Below are 19,069 nucleotides of genomic sequence, written 5' to 3'. Positions count from 1 at the left end.
TACATACTTGTATAGAAATAGTTATCTAGGTTTTATTTTCTCTTCAAAGTGCCATGATAGAGCCTTAATCTTTAGTTTTCCCCCCTCCCACCCATTTGTTGCCTTTGCTGGCCCCAGCTCCCATCTTTGTGCGTCCCATAATGAAAAACTTCTGGAATGTGAGAGTGTATGTCTACCTTTTCTTTTCTAAACTTCCTTGTCATCTTCCTCACCTCAACTATAAACCAGCTATTTTTATGTGTTTATAAACATGCTAGATAATTAATTGAGGGTATGGGATTATTTTATTAAAATGCTTTTCTTACTGTTTATATGTAAACACACATAGCACAATAATCTTTAACTCAAATTATAAAATATTATTTCGTCATTATACTTAGTATTTAATCTTGGTGCTTTAATCATGGTATTACAAACATTTGTATTAAAAATATTTTAAATAAAAAGTTAGTAAGAAAAACAGGCCACTTTACAATGGATAATTTAAACTGTAGATACCATATGTTTATAGGGGACATAATGGTGAATTTGCAAGCTGTAGAGAAATATTTGAATGTTATGTTTTATTATTAAAGGGAATGGGATTTCTTCTTTAAATGTAACCTGGCAGATTAATTTGCATCCTTCTGTACCATCTATTTCCTTTTGTAAAAGACATCTTTTTATTGCTCCTCTTTTGTTAAACTCCTGAGTAACTTTTTTTTTTCCTTTTTCACTTGCCTAGATAATAAGTAGAATCCACCCTCTAGTGGCCAAAAGCAACATTAAAAAAAAAAAAAAAAAAAAAAAAAGACATAAGACATGTCTAAAACATTGTGATTGATTTTTCTCAGTGTGACTAGTTTGTAACCCAGTCCTGAAGGCAATTCCAAGAGAAGGCTTTCAGAAATGTTTAGATCAACATGGTTAGAAAGATTCCCCAGATGATGGACCAGTTTAAGGACAAAGGCCTTTAGACACCCAAGTGTTTCTGTTAAAGCAGGTTCACTGCCAAGTTCCCCTGGCTTCCAATGTCCTTCATAAGCACAGTCACAACTGAGCTGTCATCTTCCATATAGTCCCAGATTTTCTTAAATGTTTCTTGAGGGAGAATGCTAATCGTTTTTAAGGAGTTAACTCAGGATAGTGGTCCTTTGGTTTTTACCATATATTTAAGAACTGTTTCCTTTCCAAATATAAATTAATTATGATTTACACTCAGAACATCTACAGAAGTTGCAGAATTTTTAACATCTTCAAGGATTTTCTTTTCTACATATTAAAAAGTGTAATTCTTCTTTTAAAAAGCAATTTCTTTACTAACACTGCATTTATTATGATGTCTGTTCCCTGCATCTCAGAAAATCTCCTCTAATAAGCCTAGTCTGTTCCCTTTATAGGCTATGGGAAACGTTCTTATCTTGCCACTGAAAAAATCTTCTAAAAAGTTAGGATTTTTCTAATATTACCTGTTTTCCTTACTGCCAATCAAGGGTTAAACATAAAGAATGGTCATCATTTCTCTTGTAATCGGTGGCGTGATTTAGAGTTGTGATACTACAAATAAAATACCCATAAAGCATGTGTATTAGTCAAGGGTCTCTAGAGGCACAGAATTAATGGAATATATATATATATATATATTTACTAAGTATTAAGTCGCAAGATCACAAGGTCGCACAATAGGCTGTCTGCAGGCTGAGGAGCAAGGAGAGCCAGTCCGAGTTCCAAAACTGAAGAACTTGGAGTCTGATGTTCAAGGGCAGCAAGCATCCAGCAGGTAAGAAAGGTGTAGGCTGGGAGGCTAGGTCAGAGTCTCTCTTTTCACATTTTTCTGCCTGCTGATATTCTAGTCGTGCTGGCAGCTGATTAGATGGTGCCCACCCACATTAAGGGTGGATCTGCCTTCCCCAACCCACTGACTCAAATGTTAACCTCCTTTGGCAATACCCTCACAGACACACCTAGAATCAATACTTTGTATCCTTCAATCCAGTCAAGTTGACAGTCAGTATTAACCATCAGTTCATCAGTATTAACCATCACAGCATGGATGATATTATCCCCTTATATCACACAGTAGCATATCTCTGTTACGGAAAATTAGAAAACATGAATATACATATTTAAATTTATGAAAGAACCCCTTAACAAAACAATTGTCAATTTTGGAAAATGTTTTTCCAGGCCTTTTAATGCATGTTTGTGTAAAACAGGCTCTGGTAAAGAAAAGAACTCTTCCGTATTTACGTATGCAAAGGTTATTTGGCCCTCTGATTCCATTTTTCTAGCAAGTTCAATTTACCCAGTTTGATCAAGCATCTTCTATATTCATCAGCCTGTGTGCTAAGGAAATGAGAGGAGAACAGCCTGTTGTTAAAGAGAAAATGCAGAGTTTGGAATCAAATACTGAGCAGTGAGTCGAAGTTTCACTGCCAAGCAGGAAACCAGATCCGGCCCTGAGGTTAATCTCAGGGGATGGGGCTATGAAAAGGAAAAAGGGTAGGTTTTTAAAAGCCAAACATAAACAGGCTGTTTCGTATTGGAAAAATTTAGATCTTCAAGTTCCTGGGTAGTGAAATCTGGGCTAATCAGCCAGACACCATGTCAGTGCTGAGCTGGTGCTATCTCTAGTAAGCTGGCCATGTGAAACAATGGCTCAGAGTAATGGCGTTCTTCAGGGCTATGGTGATTAGGGCCTTTGCTGTGTCTGCAAGGTGGGCACCTATTTCAGAAGTATGGCACCCAGGTTGTCTTTTTAAACCATGTTTGCATCACAGGCCAGGTGGCCACACGTTACATCATGACGTGCTTATGCCAGGCTTTGTGCTTGACACTTCCCTTGTGTTACCACCTCACATGCAGTGCCAGGCCCATGTCCCCCTAAGGGAAGGGCAGAAACCCTTCCTTTTATAAGTATCCTTTGTTGCCACAAGTGCCCATGACTGGCCTTGATGGAAGATGTGACACACTAGCACTGAGCTGTAGCTGTATGCCTGATGGTCCAGTGATCCCCGTCTAGAAATACTCAACACTGAGTTACAAAGAGTACTTCATAAAAAGAAAATGATGTCAAATACATTTTATTTTCATAAAGGAGGTAAGAATATGTATTTTACTTAGGAAGCAAGAATCCTGCTGTGTCCCATTGTCTCTCAAACTCTCACATTGTACCCCCAGCTCCCATATGCTCTGCCATCTTGGTGAGCCTCCAAGGGCAGTGCTCAAGGTCATTACGTCAGTTGGAGACATCACTCTGCAGGGGCCCACAACATTTCTAACAGGGACCTTGCTAACTGCTCAGTGTCATTCCATCATGTTCTGGACCAGTTTTTCTTTCTATTTTATCTTTTTGGGCTTTTCTCTTTCTGTGTCTCTCTGTCTCTTTTCTCTCTCCGTCTCGATACCTCTGGGTCTCTCTTTTGCTCTTCCTCTCTCCCTCTCCCATGCTCCCCTGATCCTGCTCTCTCTTTTTCTGCCCTCCCTCCACCTCTGACTTCTTGTGTCTTCTTACATGAGGTCTTTCTTTCTTAACTACAGTACAATCGAACTCCTCAGCAACTACTTCAATGCTTGGCAATATAGTCAGATTTCAGCAAATACTCATTAAAATGAACTGTTTTTTTTTTTTTTTTTTTTTTTTTCCCCAAATCACTTCTGTTTTTCTGGGAGAAGCTATCAATTCTTTTTGTTCAATTAAGGTCTGCTCCTCCTGGAATATGGTTCCCTTCCATTCCATTCCCCTCCCCAGCCCCTTCCTTCTAATGAGATTCTGTTGTATTTCAAAGTTCCTAGAAGAGAAATTGGCCCGTAGAAGCGGATTCAATAAATGTCAATTCCTGCACTCCTCTGAAAGAAATTGCAGTATGTCTGGATAAAATAAGCCAGGAACCTGGGCCTCCCCTTCCACCTCTCCTTCCTTCTCACCCTTCACATTCTATTCATTACCAGGTATTTCTATTTACTGTTTAAATGGCTCTTGACATTTATGTTCCACATGGCCCTGACACCACTCTCATCCCAACCATGATTTCCCGAGATGATTGCAGCAGCCTCTTCACTGATTTCTCCGCATTGATTCTTGCAGGTCTTATCCCCGTTCTCCGAAGGGTAGCTGGAGCAATCTCTCTGAAATGCAAATCTGATTTTTTATCCCCCCACCACCCACATTAAAGATACCACCAGGCCTGACACCTGCCTGTTTCTTTTCTTCTTTTTTTTTTTTTTTTTTGAGATGGAGTCTTGCTCTGTCACCCAGGCTGGAATGCAGTGATGCGATCCTGGCTCACTGCCACCTCCTCGGTTCAAGCAATTCTCCTGCCTCAGCCTCCCAAGTAGCTGGGACTACAGGCACATGTCACCACGCCCGGCTGATTTTTGCATTTTTAGTAGAGATAAGATTTCACCATGTTAGTCAGGCTGGTCTCAAACTCCTGACCTCGCGATCTGTCCGCCTCAGTCTCCCAAAGTGCTGGGATTACAGGCGTGAGCCACCGTGCCTGGCCTGGTGTTCTTATTTCTTCTCTGCCCTTTGCTCTACGGTGGACTCCAACCCATGTCCAGAAGAAATCACAAGCCATGTCCCCTCCACCATGGGTCTTTTGCACCCACAGCTTTTCCTGCCTTGAATTTTCTCATCATTCTTCTGCACACCCCTCCCTTTTGGCTCACTCTTCCCTCATCCGGCCAGCCTCCCTGGGGCAAAGTCAGCTCTCCTGCATCTCCTCCCTCCTGGAACACCAGGCCCCTCATTGCTAATACTTCCGAGTTATGATTTTCCATTGACTTGAACGATTGATTGATGTTTTTCCCCTCATAAGCGCCCCCGTAAAGGCACTATATCTGTTTTTACTCACCAGATAGCCCCAGTGACTAGCACAGTGCCTGACATATAGCAGGAATTGAATAACTATTTGTTGACTTAAAGAATGAATCGATTGAAGAGGCAAATATGAGAAACAGAGAATTACCAACCTTCCCCATGTGGCTATTAAAGCCAGAGAGCCTCTGCACTGAGGGAGAATATAAACTCATGGTGTGAACAGTGAGGGTATGATTTAGAGCTGGCTCATCGTCATCCATCCCTTTGGAAGCCCAGGGAGGGAGGTGGAAATTTGTAGATGGCTCAATAACATAAATAATAAGGAGGTTTTACAGTCAAAAACTTTAATTTAGCCTCTCTCTTTAGTCCTTTCAATTTAATGTTAACAAAAATCACAGCAAGTGGATATATTGACTGATTTCGGTCTTTTGACATTTATTTTCTTTTCTGGCTGAGGTGCCATGAGCAATAAAAGGATAAGAAATTAGAGATTAAAGAAATAAGTAACATCCGCAGCTGCTGTCCTCCACACACTAACAAATGTTTTGCATTGACTTACACAAGTTCCTCCATGTTCACAAATATTTTCTGGCTTTATTGTATGTGTTGTGTGTGTGTGACAGAAGCATGATTACTCAGTGAAAACCTGCACAGGTATCAATACCAGCAGGTTCGTTTAAATAAGAGCATCTGAACACTTAATAGGATTAATGTGAGCCCAGATTCTTGCCTCTGTTTTTATTTCTGTTCTTTAATCGATTTCTATTATGAACCTGCCAGCAACAAGAGAGGCTAAGGGAGATAGATGCACACACACACACACACACACACACACACACACACACACATGCACCCACACCTTTATTTCAAGGTTCCCTTGAAATAAAGCTCTACACAGCAAGATGAATGCATACTGTCCCACATTCCAGGGCGCCGAAGGGCTTTATGACCACTAGTGAGTTTAGCCAGAATTTGAAAGCTCACAATCATATTAATGTAATAGGATTATTTTCTCTGTGTCCCACTTTTTTTTTCTTTTTTTTTCTTTTTTTTTTGAGACTGAGTCTTGCTCTGTCACCCAGGCTGGAGTGCAGTGGTGCAATCTCGGCTCACAGCAAGCTCCGCCTCCCGGGTTCAGGCCATTCTCCTGCCTCAGCCTCCTAAGTAGCTGGGATTACAGGTGCCCGCCACCATGCCCAGCTAATTTTTTGTATTTTTAGTAGAGATGGGGTTTCACTGTGTTAGCCAAGATGGTCTGGACCTCCTGACCTCGTGATCCACCCATCACAGCCTCTCAAAGTGTTGGGATTACAGGCGTGAGCCACTGTGCCCGGCCCCCATATCTTTAATGACTATGGGTGAGGTGGAATAGTTGATCTCCCAGGAACTGGCCTAGCCTTGAATCAGAAAGTCATGGGTTTTCACATTTTATCCACTGGCGCTGAAGAAGGGAAAACATCCTCTGAATTGTGACACATCATTAAGGGAACCACTCTTCACAGCCCTGCACTCGCTTCAGCCTGACTATGAAGTAAAAACAAAAGCCCCAAACACCTTAAATTTACCCTTGCCTTGAATTCAGCCTGCATGAGGGGAGTGAGCGGCATGTCCTCCCTGTGGTTGTCCTGATCACAGCCCTGTGGTCTGCGAAGGTCCTGTTTGCCTGAGGCAGCAGGAAGCACGAATCGCCCTCCAGAGGTGATACTCACAGATGAGTTGCTGGGAATTTGTTGCACGAAGTGTGAAAGCCGTCTGGCTGCAGCTCGAATCTTACAGTTTTGGAGATTTTTGAGTGTGATGAGGGATGGACGAGGGGAGGGAAAGTACTCCTGTGAGCAAACACAGTGTGGAGCCAGAGCCAGTGGGTCCTGGATTGATGTTTAAATGCTGTCTTGAGACAGTATTGAGAGGGAAGACCATGCAAGGCCATGGAAGGCCTTGCCTTTTACTGGGGAGAGTAGGAATTGAGTGACTCTTGAGACCTTTGTGCAGCAAAGTGTCCTGTTCTGGAGCAGGTCAGGGTCTGTGGGATGGAATTTGGGCTCCACCGTACCTTTGCTGAGCTGGTCAAGGCTGTAGGGCTGTGGTCTTTTCATCTGAAAAATAGGAAGAGCACTAGCTAGAAACCAGCTTCACCACGTGGCTTGAGGCTTCATAAGGGGCACAGAGAGGAGTCGCAATCCAAGGGCACAGCATTCAACAGGGTTCTCGTTAGCTCAAAAATCACCAGGCAGGGTCTCCCTTCTTACTCCCCTCTATCCCATTCACTTACTATGAGCCAGTCCCAGATACACCCAGGGCTTGTTTCCTTCTGTGGGATAGCAGTGCTGGAGAGAGTCACCCCATGGACTGTGTTACGTCAAACCCACAAGGGCAGAAGCCCCCCTCAGTATTATCCAGAAATCCTTTGCTCTAATGAATGAACTCTCACTCCTCACAATTTGAAACCCGCATGTCCTCAAATCTCTTCAAGTTGCTTTCATTTTATAAAAAGGATCTAGGACAGTAGTTCTCAAAAGGGATTTTTGTCTTCCAGGGGACATATGACAATGACTGGGGACATTTTTGATCAATACAACTGGGAAGGATGGTGTTATTGGAATCTAGTGTGTAGAGGTCAGGAATGCGGCTCAACATTCTACAGTGCACAGGGAAGCTCCCAGCAATTATAATCTGGTCCAAAATACCAACAGTCTCGTGACTGAGAAACTCAGATTCTAGTTGCTAAGGACTAAATTAGGCCCCCCACCCAATTCATATGTTGAAGTTGTAACCTCCAATGTCTTTGGAGATAGAGCCTTTACAAAGGTAATTAAGGTTCAATGAGATTGTAAGGGTAGGGCTGTAATACAATCGCACTGGTGTCCTTATGAGAAGCAGAAGGACACCAGGAGCACTCACACACAGAGAAAAGGACACGTGAGGTCTCACAGAGAAAGCGGCCATCCGAAAGCCAAGGGGAGAGGCCTCGGGGGAAACCATACCTGTTGAGACCTTGACCATGGACTTCTAGCCTCCAAAACTCTGGGAAAATAAGTTTTTGTTTAATTCAACCAGTGCTATAGCGTTTTCATGGGAGCCCTAATAAACTAACACACTAGACAATGAGTTTGAAGACAACATGGGAAAGAAGGAAGAACACACAGGATTGACTACGTGGCCTTGGGCAAATTTCTTTACCTCTCTAACTCTTAATTCCTCATCTATAAATTGGGACGAGTCATGCCCACCACCTTGGGTTTTTATGAGAATTAAACAAATTAACACACCTAAACGACCTGACACAAGGCAGATGCCACTAACTTGATACTACACTGGGCACTCCCTACAGGTGGAGACCCCATTCTTTAGCTTTGTATGCAGTACCCAGGGCACCTGGAAGGTGCTGGAGCACCATAGAAACATTTTAAAAGTGCATCCAATCAATCGATCACATTTTGGGTGCTTATTCAACAATTTTACTTGTGTAGCCTTTTCCGAAACAGATATCACAGGTACAGCTGTGAACACTGCATTTGCAGACTCTTCCCTCAAGCTTATCCTGTAGTGGAAGAAGAGACATGATAATCAGTACAGAACTACAGTAAAAACAGGATTTCAGACAGTTACAAATACTATGATGGAAATCAGCTGAGTGTTGTGATGAGTTGCTGGTGGGAAGAGCTGCTGTACATAGCATTGTCAGAAAACTATTGGAGGAAGTGATTTTTGTTGATGTTTTTGTTTTATGGATACAGATATTCTTTATTGGAGATTTACATTCCACTAGAGCTGTTGTTCTTGTGAAGTGGTTTTCTAAAATGATGAATAACTCTTGGTACAATCTTCTCTTGGTTTATCCAGTAGTACATTTTATGAAAACTCCGTATATCATTTTTTTTTTTTTTTTTTTTTGAGATGTAGTGTCACTCTGTCTCCCAGGCTGGAGTGCAGTGGCACAATCTGGGTGCACCAGAACCTCTGCCTCACAGGTTCCAGTGATTCATATGCCACAGCCTCCCAAGTAGCTAGGATTACAGGTGCCCGCCACCATGCCTGGCTACTTTTTGTATTTTTAGTAGAGATGGGTTTCACCATGTTGGTCAGGCTGGTCTTGAACTCCTGACTTCAAGTGATCCACCTGCCTCAGCCTCCAAAAGTGCTGGGATTACAGGTGTGAGCCACTGTGACAAGCTTAAAACTCAGTGTATCTTAAAATGGTGCTGTACATATAAAGAAGTTAGGTTTTAGTTTGGGAAAGTTATCAACAGGGTTTTCACCTACATGAAGGTCCAGTGGAACAGTCCAATGTTGTGAAGAATGAGGAGGCATTCCTTGTTGTGCAGGAATATCCAGGGCATTGCAATGTTTAATATCTTTGCCCCCTTCCACCCTCCTAAATTCCAGTAGAACCCTCCAATCATTGCGATAAGGATCACTCCCACCCCTAATTTCCTTAAACACCCTCTAAGGACTAGCACAGCCACCATTAAGAGCAATGGTTTTGAGGGTGTTCGTTGACCTCCTCATCTTCTAGTCCAGTGGTCATTCTTGCTCATTTGAGCCTCTGACACTGCTCACCCACCTTCCTTGACATCCTTTCATCCTCTGGCTTCCATGACACTGCATGCCTTGGGCTTTTCTCCTCCTTTTTGCCCAATCCCTGTCCAGTGTCCTGATCTGGCTCTTTGTTCTCCAACTGCCCATCTGGTCTGACTTTGACCCCTTCTTTTTTCCCTTCCATTTTCTTCTTTAATGAAAACTTCAAAACCACTTCCAGGTGACTAATTCCCAAAGTGCTTTTTCTAAGCCATTTACACACATACTTCCAACTGCCACTTGGACCTGCCCAAGTGTGCCCAATCTAAACACATCCAAAGCTCAACTGGTCTTCTTCTAAGCCTGTTTTTCCTCCTCTAAGCCTATTTTTCCTTTGGTGGTACCTCTTGGTGATAATGACTTCATCCACTCACTCAGCTAAACATGGCAGCCATCTCCACTGCTCTTTCTCACTCCCCCATCTGGTTGGTTGCTGTGCCCTGTCAATCTGAAAGAAAGAATGGGAACTGATTATTCCAGAGCAAATCACGCAAAGATGGGAGCAATGCTGATAAAGATCAGTGCCTTGGAAGGGGCCACTCTAATCCCACCCTTTGATCTTTTATTTTATTTTTGAAAAATCTTTGGACTAGCCTTTTTTTTTTTTTTTTTTTTTGAGACGGAGTCTCGCTGTGTCGCCCAGGCTGGAGTGCAGTGGCCGGATCTCAGCTCAGCAGGGGGTGACAGCCTCATTTTCACAGAAGCCCTCTCTTCTGGAAGGAGTACCTTTTTGTTCAAACCGTCCGATTGAGGCTGCTTGGCACTGAGTATAAAGGGTGCCTTGACATTTCCATGAAGACATTTAAATGTTACCGTCTCTGAAGAAACAGTTTTAGAATATGAAAACTTTATCTTTTTTCCCCCCCAAGGAAGAAAAACATCACCAGCTTAATTATCTCTGTAAAATAACTTCCTCATTTGCTTTTCATATTGCTAGTATAAAAAGATAATGATACTGTTTTCAAAAATGGAAACAATTATAGATGATCTTGCAAAACTTGCTTGTTTGATTTTTGTCTATTTAAATACCACCTCAATTCAGAGGTCAAAGAGGCATGCAGGGTTGTGGTTATATATTACTCTTCCATGTTGATTGTTAAAATATCTCCTAGTAGGGCAAATGCAATTGAAAACGTGCTGCTGGTGATTGTACTCCATAGTAACCTCAAAAAGGTTCTTATATTAGGAGAAGCAAAAGGCACTTAACTCTTTACACATACATGGATATATATGTATATATTTTAACCTCTCCCACTCTCTCTCTTTCCATATATATACACATATATATTTCATGTTGTATGTTTTTTACCACTATATATATATTTTATGTTGTGTATTTTTTACCCACTATATATATAGTAGGTAAAATATAGATATAGATATAGGTATATAGATAGGGGTAAAATTTTATATGTATGTAATAGTGGTTAAAAAATATATATGTATTTAAGAATACATATATATTTATATATATAGTGGTAAAAAACACAGAATTAAACGTACCTCCCTAACAAATGTTTAAGTATACATTACAGTATTATTTACCATACACACACTGTTTACCAGGCGATATCTAGAACTTACCCATCTTGCATAATGTCTTGCATAATTAAACAGCAACTCTCCATTTTTCCCCTTCCACAGACCCTGGCAATCACCATCATTCTGCTTTCCGCTTCTGTGAGTTTGACTATTTTAAAAATACATCATATAGGTGGAACCATATAGTATTTGTCCTTCTGTGACTGGCTTATTTCATGTAATGTAATGTCCTGAAGGTTCATCCATATTGTAGCACATGACAAGATTTTCTTCCTTTTGAAGGCTGAATAATATTCCATTGTATTACGTACCACTGTTGCATGAGCTGTCCATTCTTCTGTCGATGGACATCAAGTTGCTTCTACTTCTTGGCTATTGTGAATGATGCTGCAATGAACATGGGAGTGCTAGTATCTCCTCCAGATCCTGTTTTCGATTCTTTTGGTTGAGTACCCAGCAATGGAATTGCTGGATCATGTGGTAGTTCTATTTTTTATTTTTTGAGGAACCACTATAGTTTTTCACAGCAGCCGTACCATTTTACCTTCCTACCAACAGTGCACAAAGGTTCCAATTTCTTCAAATCTGCCCCAACACTGGTTATTTTCTGTTTTTGTTTGTTTGTTTTGTTGTTTTTTTTTTATAATGGCCATCCTAACAGGTGTGAAGTGATATCCTGTTATGATTTTAATTTGCATTTCCCTGATTATTAGTGATGTTGGTTAGTGATGTTATTTTCATATGCCTGTTGGCCATTTGTATTATTTTGTACCATACATGACTACCAACTCAAAATGGACTAAAAACTTAAATGTAAGACCTGGGAGTATGAAACTTCTGGAAGAAAACATAGGGGAAAAAACTTCATAACGTTGGCCTTGGGAATGACTTCTTGGATATGATATCCAAGGTACAGGCAACAAAAGCACAAATACAAAAGTGGTACTTCAAACTTAAACGCTTCTAAATAACAAAGGAAACAATCAACAGCGTGAAAAGGCAACCAATGGAATGGGAGAAAATATTTGCAAACAATACATTTGATAAGGGGTTAATATACAAAACTCTTGTTAAAAGAAAGAGCTTTCACTGAATCTAAATCAGGAATCAGCAAACTTGTTCTGCAAAGGGCCAGATAGTAAATGTTTAGGCTTTGCAGGCCATATAGTCTCTGTTGCAACCACTCAGTCCTTTGTTGTCGTGTGAAAACAGCCATAGACAATATGTAAATGCATGACTGTGGCTGTGTCCCAATAAAACTTTATTTGCAAAAACAGGCTGGGATAGATTTGATCCGTGGGCCATAGTTTGCTGACCCCCTGGTCTAGAACAGAGTTTCTCAACCTGGCTGTACTGGTATTTTTTCTGGATAGTCTTGTTGTGGGAGGCTGTCCCGGGCAGCCTCCTGTAGGACTGTAGGGTCCTTAGCAGCACTCTTGACTCTACTTCCTGGATGCCAGCAGCAACCCCTCCCCGTACCTCCAGTTGTGACAAGGAAAAATGTCTCTAAACATTTTCAAATGTCCTTTGGGGGACAAAATTGCTGCTAGTTGAGTACCTCTTATCTATATGATGGAAATAATCTAATAAAGGATAATAGAAAGATTTCCCTAAAGTTACAAAAAGTAGGGTAACATACTGCTTTTCAGAAGAATTGAAAACTATAGTATATTTGTGTTAGGTAGGTCAAGGGCTCCTCAAAGGGGCCATTATCACAACCTAAATTTGGAAAGCTTTTCAAAAACAACTGAAATGACAACATATTTGAAAAGTGCTCTGTTAATAATGCAGATATGAGCTTAACCTACTTTTATGATAGGCACAAGAAACAAAACAGTTCAACATATTAGCATGTTCTAATGGGACTTCCTGAGTTTGAGAGTTGGTTGTGAGTTGGAAAGGCTAGGGAAAAGCTAGTAGTTCTAATTCCTACTTTGGTAAGGGTTTATTTTTTCTGCTTATCTGAATTCAGAACGAACACGGGCAGTGTGACTTTTGAAAACACTCATATGTTTTTCATTGTTTGGACAGGGCCGGACAAAAATGGCCTGGTTTCACTGCAAATTGGCAGTAACACATGTTTTCAAAAGTTGAAAACTGCATAACCCTCATGAGTGAATCTCAAAGAATGTTGTCTTCTTGTCCTTTAGAATAAACACCTGTTTTGCAAATAGGAGGGTAAAATCCATCTTTATCAAGAAATTGTGGTTTATTTTTTCTTCACTCGCATTATGATTTATTTAGTAATTTAAACATTTAGGTACAATTTAAAATACTATAATTTATATGATCATATCTTTAAACAAGCAATAACAACAAAAATACTCTCATATTTCATCAAGAATTTCAGTTAAGCATTTTGAGCTCATTTTCTTTTCTGACTTGAAAAGGAAATACAGATATATTTTTCTAATGTGGTTCTCACACTTTTTGTTTTGTTTTCTTTTTTTCTTTTTTTTTTTTTTTGAGATGGAGTTTTGCTCTTGTCGCCCAGGCTAGAGTACAGTGGTGCAATCTTGGCTCACTGCAACCTCTGCCTTCCGGATTCAAGTGATTCTCCTGCCTCAGCCTACTGAGTAGCTGAGATTACAGGTGCCCGCCACCATGTCTGGCTAATTTTTTGTGTTTTTAGTAGAGACAGAGTTTCACTATGTTGGCCAGGTTGGTCTCGAACTCCTGAGCTCAAGTGATCCACCTGCCTCGGTATCCCCAAGTGCTGGGATTACAGGCATGAGCCACCGCACCGAGCCAGGTTCTCACTCTTGAAGGGAGTTGTTTGGTCCTCCCCTGCTGTAAGTTCTGCTCACTCACTATCTCCAATGGCTGCAGCAGACACACTCAGTGACTGGATCATCCTAACACCAGCACCGTTGGACGCACTATGATGAGAATGTCAGTGGATAAATGAAATCACTTCTTTTATACTTGGGATCATGAAAAAGTGTGATAAGAACAGGCTCTTTCTTTTTAGCCTTCCCCCAAGTCCACCTTTCAGCTTTACCCCAAGAGATCTAGCTCCTGAAATCCCATCTGTTTGTGCCATACTTTCTAATGAATACCCCCAACTGCCTTCCTTTCTGGCTGGTCCCGCGTGGGTTGTAAATGGGATGCATTTGACAGCAGGCCTTTCTCTCTGTCCCTCAGGTTACCACGGCCTCTACTGTGAGGAGGAATATAACGAGTGCCTCTCCGCTCCATGCCTGAACGCAGCCACCTGCAGGGACCTCGTTAATGGCTATGAGTGTGTGTGCCTGGCAGAATACAAAGGTGAGAGGCCGCCGGGCCTTCCTGTGCCAGAAAAGCTCTAAATGACATCATGTATTTTTCAGTGTAAATGCACAAACCTCTAATTGGACCATGAATTGTTCAGAATAAAAATCAAATGCTGAAACTGGCATGATTAATGGGTCCAAGGAGACCAATTTGCAAGCCTCTGGTTTCTTTCTTATGGACTGAGAAACAACCGTCTCTCCTGTCCTGTTCTTCGTGGATCCTTGCTCTCTTTTTTGTTGAATGTGTAAAAAGCTGAAAACAAAAAGTAATATTAAGATGGACTGTCAGACATAGGTCAGAGACCATGGGTGTGAAAAATGCGGAAGAGGAAGGATGCTGCCCTGTAAAGCTTCTTATGCAGAGATAGAATGCTGTGCTTTCTTGGAGAGGAGGCAGGCGGAGTCCCATGCATTGGCACATACATTAAGCTTATTAAAAACAGGCGACATTGACAGACTGTTTCTAATGGGTGGACCCCGTTCTAACCCCTAATGTGCATAGCTCACTAAATCCCCCCAAAAACCTTATGAGGTGGATAGTAATGCTCTCCCCCTATAACCCTGGTCAGCATGGTTCCTAAAGCCCTTTCTCCCAGCGTCTCCGTTGGCCTCTGGCCACGTTTTGTGGATGGCAAGGCTTCCTGGAGCCCACGTACCCTCAGACGGCCCTGTTCCAGGAGAGCCTATTTATCAGCTGTTGCACACATTTCTCTAAGCTGTAACTTCAGGGCCGGGTTTAGATTTTGGAATGCTTTTGTGGGCTCTATTTATAACCATTTCACTTAACTGCTTGCTCCTATTGCTGCTTGCTTGATGCCATCCACCTGCCTGGAGACCTTACGTTGCCCTCCCCGTTGCTTCTCTTTGGATGAACCGACCTTTATTAGTAACCATTTTGGCAAGTCTCATGGCCTTATGGGCTACACTGAAAACTTGTTTAAGCTCCTGGATAAAAGGGCTGAAGCTGGGCCAAGTCTTGACTTTGTGTTCCACAGATCTGATGCTTCTTTTGGAGTATGATGTTGGGTTAGAACCAAACTCCACTAACATCTACCAGGACATAACAGCAGATATGCTGGCTTCATTCTCAGGCTTCTCAGTTCTGGGTCTATCTATCTATTACCTTTCTCTCTACATATCTTCAACCTCCTTCTTTCCCCTTCCTCTTTGCCATGTCTATAAATGTTTTCATGGATTTCTTACTCTGAACAAATGAAGATTCTAGGAAGATGGCAGCTCACATTGACATTCAATATCCCTTATCCTTCCTAACTCTCTGGTGGGGATGGGCTCAGTAAGGTAGATGACCCTGGATGGGGTCATCTGAAGATTTGGGGTCTCAAGAAAGGGTATGTGTGCTAGGAGCCTTTGCTTACAACAAGAACAAGGGATGAGGGCTCCATAGAGAACTGATGACTCAATGAACAGACGAGTCCAAAGAATCCTTCATCTTGTAGAGAGGAAGGACGTGCTGTAATTGTGCTGCATCTGACCCTAGGAGGCAGAGGGATGTATTGATCTGATGGATACGGGCTGCCCTTTAAGGAAATTACACAGTAGGCTGAGCTGCCCCCCACCCCACCGCTTTTTTGTGGCCTTGAGAACACCAAACTGGGAGGCCTCTCTCTGCCTCATGCCTTAGTACACAGGACCCCAGTGGCTGCCCATCCAGCACTGAAGGGGAATGTGTTATGTTGTCTGTCTCTGCCAAGATTTCCACCCTCTAGCCTGACCAAGTACAAGGAGCCCACACTGGCAACTCAGAGAGGGAGAAAAGTTTAGGGAAATAAAAACAAAAATTGCAACAACAGCTCTAAACATTCAAGAAAGGAAGTGAAAAAAGTCATGTATACTACTCAGAATTGAATTTGGTTCTGAATAAAAAGGAGGAACTAGTGCATGAGAGGATCAGAGTATGAGGAAGTGGAAACCACGAGTGAAAAGACAGGAAACATGGAGAGAAGATTCGAGAGATCTGCTTCTGCCTGAGCGATGGGTGCTCCAGGAGAAGGAGCATGTGGAAATAGAAGCAGAATTCACTAACTCCTAGAAGGAGGTGTCTGTGAGGTGAAGAAAGTCTTATTTTCTAATAGAATGGGCTCACAGGGCAGCAGTTGGATTAATGAAGGAGATGATACATAATTTGAGATTTCCTGGTAAAATTTATAACTGCAAGGATAAAGAGAAATGTTTACAAGATTCTTCGAAGGGATCACAGGTTACATACAGAAGAAAGAGAATGAAACCAGTATTGTACTGCCCCTCTCTATCATGAAGGTAAAGAATAGCAGAGCAGTGTCTCAGACTTTTAAATGAAAAGGACTAGGAGTTAAAGGGTTGTTTATATTTGAGGGCAAAAGAAAGATATTGACATACATTCAAGGATACAGAAAATACAGCACCCTATACCCTAAGATAAGTACCTTAATAAGCATCCCCACCAAATTGGAACTAAATCAAAACAAAGATATCCAGATAGGGGAAGATGGAGAATGGAAGGAAGAGATTTATGCCTTTAAATGCAGGCGTAAGTCTAAATAGATGATATTTATGTGTTTGTGAATGGTAATATAATGGTGAAGGAAAGTCTCTTGAAAAAAGTAGATCTACATTCTGTATCAGCTGTCTATTGCTGCATAACAAATCAGTACCCAGTACTGGCTTAAAACAACATGCTTTTATTACCTAACAGTTTCCTAGGTCCAGGTGTGGCTTAGTCAATTCCCAGCTCAGGGGCTCACACAGGTGAAAGCCAGGTATTGACTGACTGAGCTCTCATCTGAGGCTTGAATAGTGAGACATCAGCTTCCAAGTCCCCTTAGGTTATTGGCAGAACTTGTATCCTTGTGGATGTAGGATTTGTGACAGCTTGCTCTTTGAAAGCCAGCAACTATGACAGAGCCCCCACTGCTTCCAGTCTTGAACTTTCGGGAAGGCCTGGATTTTTTTGTGTGTGTGTGTGATGGAGTTTCACTCTCGTTGCCCAGGCTGGAGTGCAATGGTGCGATCTTGGCTCACTGCAACCTCTACCTCCCTGGTTCAAGTGATTCTCCTGCCTCAGCCTCATGAGTAGCTGGGATTACAGGCATTTACCACCATGCCCAGCTAATTTTGTATTTTTAAGAGAGACAAGGTTTCTCCATGTTGGTCAGGCTGGTCTTGAACTCCTGACCTCAGGTGATTCACCTGCCTCGGCCTCTCAAAGTGCTGGGATTACAGGTGTGAGCCACCGCACCCAGCCTGGACCCTGTAAAAGGTCTCACCTGGTTAGGCCAGGCCCACCTGGGAGGAACTCAAAGTCAACTGATAGGGACCTTAATTGCATCTTCAAAACCTCTTAACTGCCATTTGCTCTTGGTTGGAAGCTCACACTCAAGGGGACGGAATTACACAAGGGTGTAACTCACTAGGGGTCACCCTAGGCTGTGTCTACCACTCTTGCTCTTAAGGAAAAATTTCAACAAGCATAGTGGTTTCATATTATTTAAAAAAAAAGCCATGTGTTGAAGGGGGTGAGGATAGGAAACATTAAAAGGCATACAAGTGTGTTAAAGATTTCACTCCTGGCTGGGTGTGGTGGCTCGCACCTGTAATCCCAACACTTCAGGAAGCTGAGGTGGGCAGATCACCTGAGGTCAGGAGTTCGAGACCAGACAGTGAAACCCTGTCTGTACTAAAAATACAAAAATTAGCCAGGTGTGGTGGCAGGTGCCTGTGATCTCAGCTACTCGGGAGGCTGAGGCATGAGAATTGCTTGAACCTGGGAGGTGGAGGTTGCAGTGAGCCGAGATCGCGCCACTGCACTCCAACCTGGGTGAGAAATCCAATGGGCAGGTACAGTGTTTATTTAATTTTAGTATATTTATAAAGACATTTAGGTTTAGGTTTAAATAAGGCTGCTGAAAGCAGGGAGGTAAACCCTAGCAATGTAGCAGTAAATGGTAGAACTTGTAAGCTAAGAGTGGTGGGGACATGGGGAGGGTAGGTAGACGGAATTAAAGGAGAGACAGGAGGAGATAATCATGCTCTTCTGCCCAGAGGAAGAGTGAGGGGAAGTGAGAGGTCACATGATCCTGTGCTTTTCCCTCTGTAGGGGGTTGGACATTCTCCCCTTTTGGAAATATTTTTACCAATATATATTTACATATAGTATGTCTATATACATTCAGGAAATTGTCAGATGGATGCATTTCAATTCCTAGCTAGTACTTACCTGGAGTTAGAACTTGGATAGGTAGTATTTTAGGGATAAAGTTAAGCTTTAACTTTTTCCTTTACATATATACTTTTTAAGTGGTAATTTTTACTGCTTAATATTAATATTAATATTTTTTAAACTATATATAGTTTTTATATTGTTAGGAGGATATATATAACTATATATAACACTATATATATAACACACACACACTCTATATATATATGTATATACATATCCTCCTAAAAAGAATGAGTGCAATAGGGAGTCAGCCAAATATATAGCTAAGAACATTTTGAAAAAGGGAAAAAGGCCGGGGTGGTGGCTCACACCTGTAATCCTAGCACTTTGGGAGGCTGAGGCTGGCAGATAATGAGGTCAGGAGTTCAAGACCATCCTGACTAATATGGTGAAATCCTGTCTCTACTGAAAATACAAAAATTAGCCAGGTGCTGTGGCACACACCTGTAGTCCCAGCTACTCAGGAGGCTGAGGCAGGAGCTTCACTTGAACCCAGGAGGCGGAGCTTGCAGTGAGCTGAGATCATGCCATTGCACTCCAGCCTAGGCAACAGAGCAAGACTCCATCAAAAAAAAAAAAAAAAAAAAAGAAAAAGAAAAGCAATGAGGGGAACTTCCGCCAGATGTTAAAAAACCCATTATAGGCCTGGCGTGGTGG

General features: G+C 41.9%; 1 protein-coding gene across 1 annotated transcript in view; it reads left to right on the top strand.

Annotated features, from left to right (window-relative positions):
- Window positions 1-19,069, top strand: part of DNER (delta/notch-like EGF repeat containing) — a 234,810-nt gene that overhangs the window by 157,790 nt on the left and 57,951 nt on the right. The window contains exon 7 of the mRNA XM_011969147.1: window positions 14,066-14,188. Coding sequence (XP_011824537.1) covers window positions 14,066-14,188 — 123 coding nt within the window. The remainder of the gene's footprint in view (window positions 1-14,065; window positions 14,189-19,069) is intronic.

The sequence above is a fragment of the Mandrillus leucophaeus genome, unplaced genomic scaffold (assembly GCF_000951045.1).
Source record: "Mandrillus leucophaeus isolate KB7577 unplaced genomic scaffold, Mleu.le_1.0 Scaffold878, whole genome shotgun sequence".
Classification (NCBI taxonomy): domain Eukaryota; kingdom Metazoa; phylum Chordata; class Mammalia; order Primates; family Cercopithecidae; genus Mandrillus; species Mandrillus leucophaeus.
Note: the sequence above shows the minus strand (reverse complement) of the source record. Positions and strands in the feature narration are given on the sequence as shown.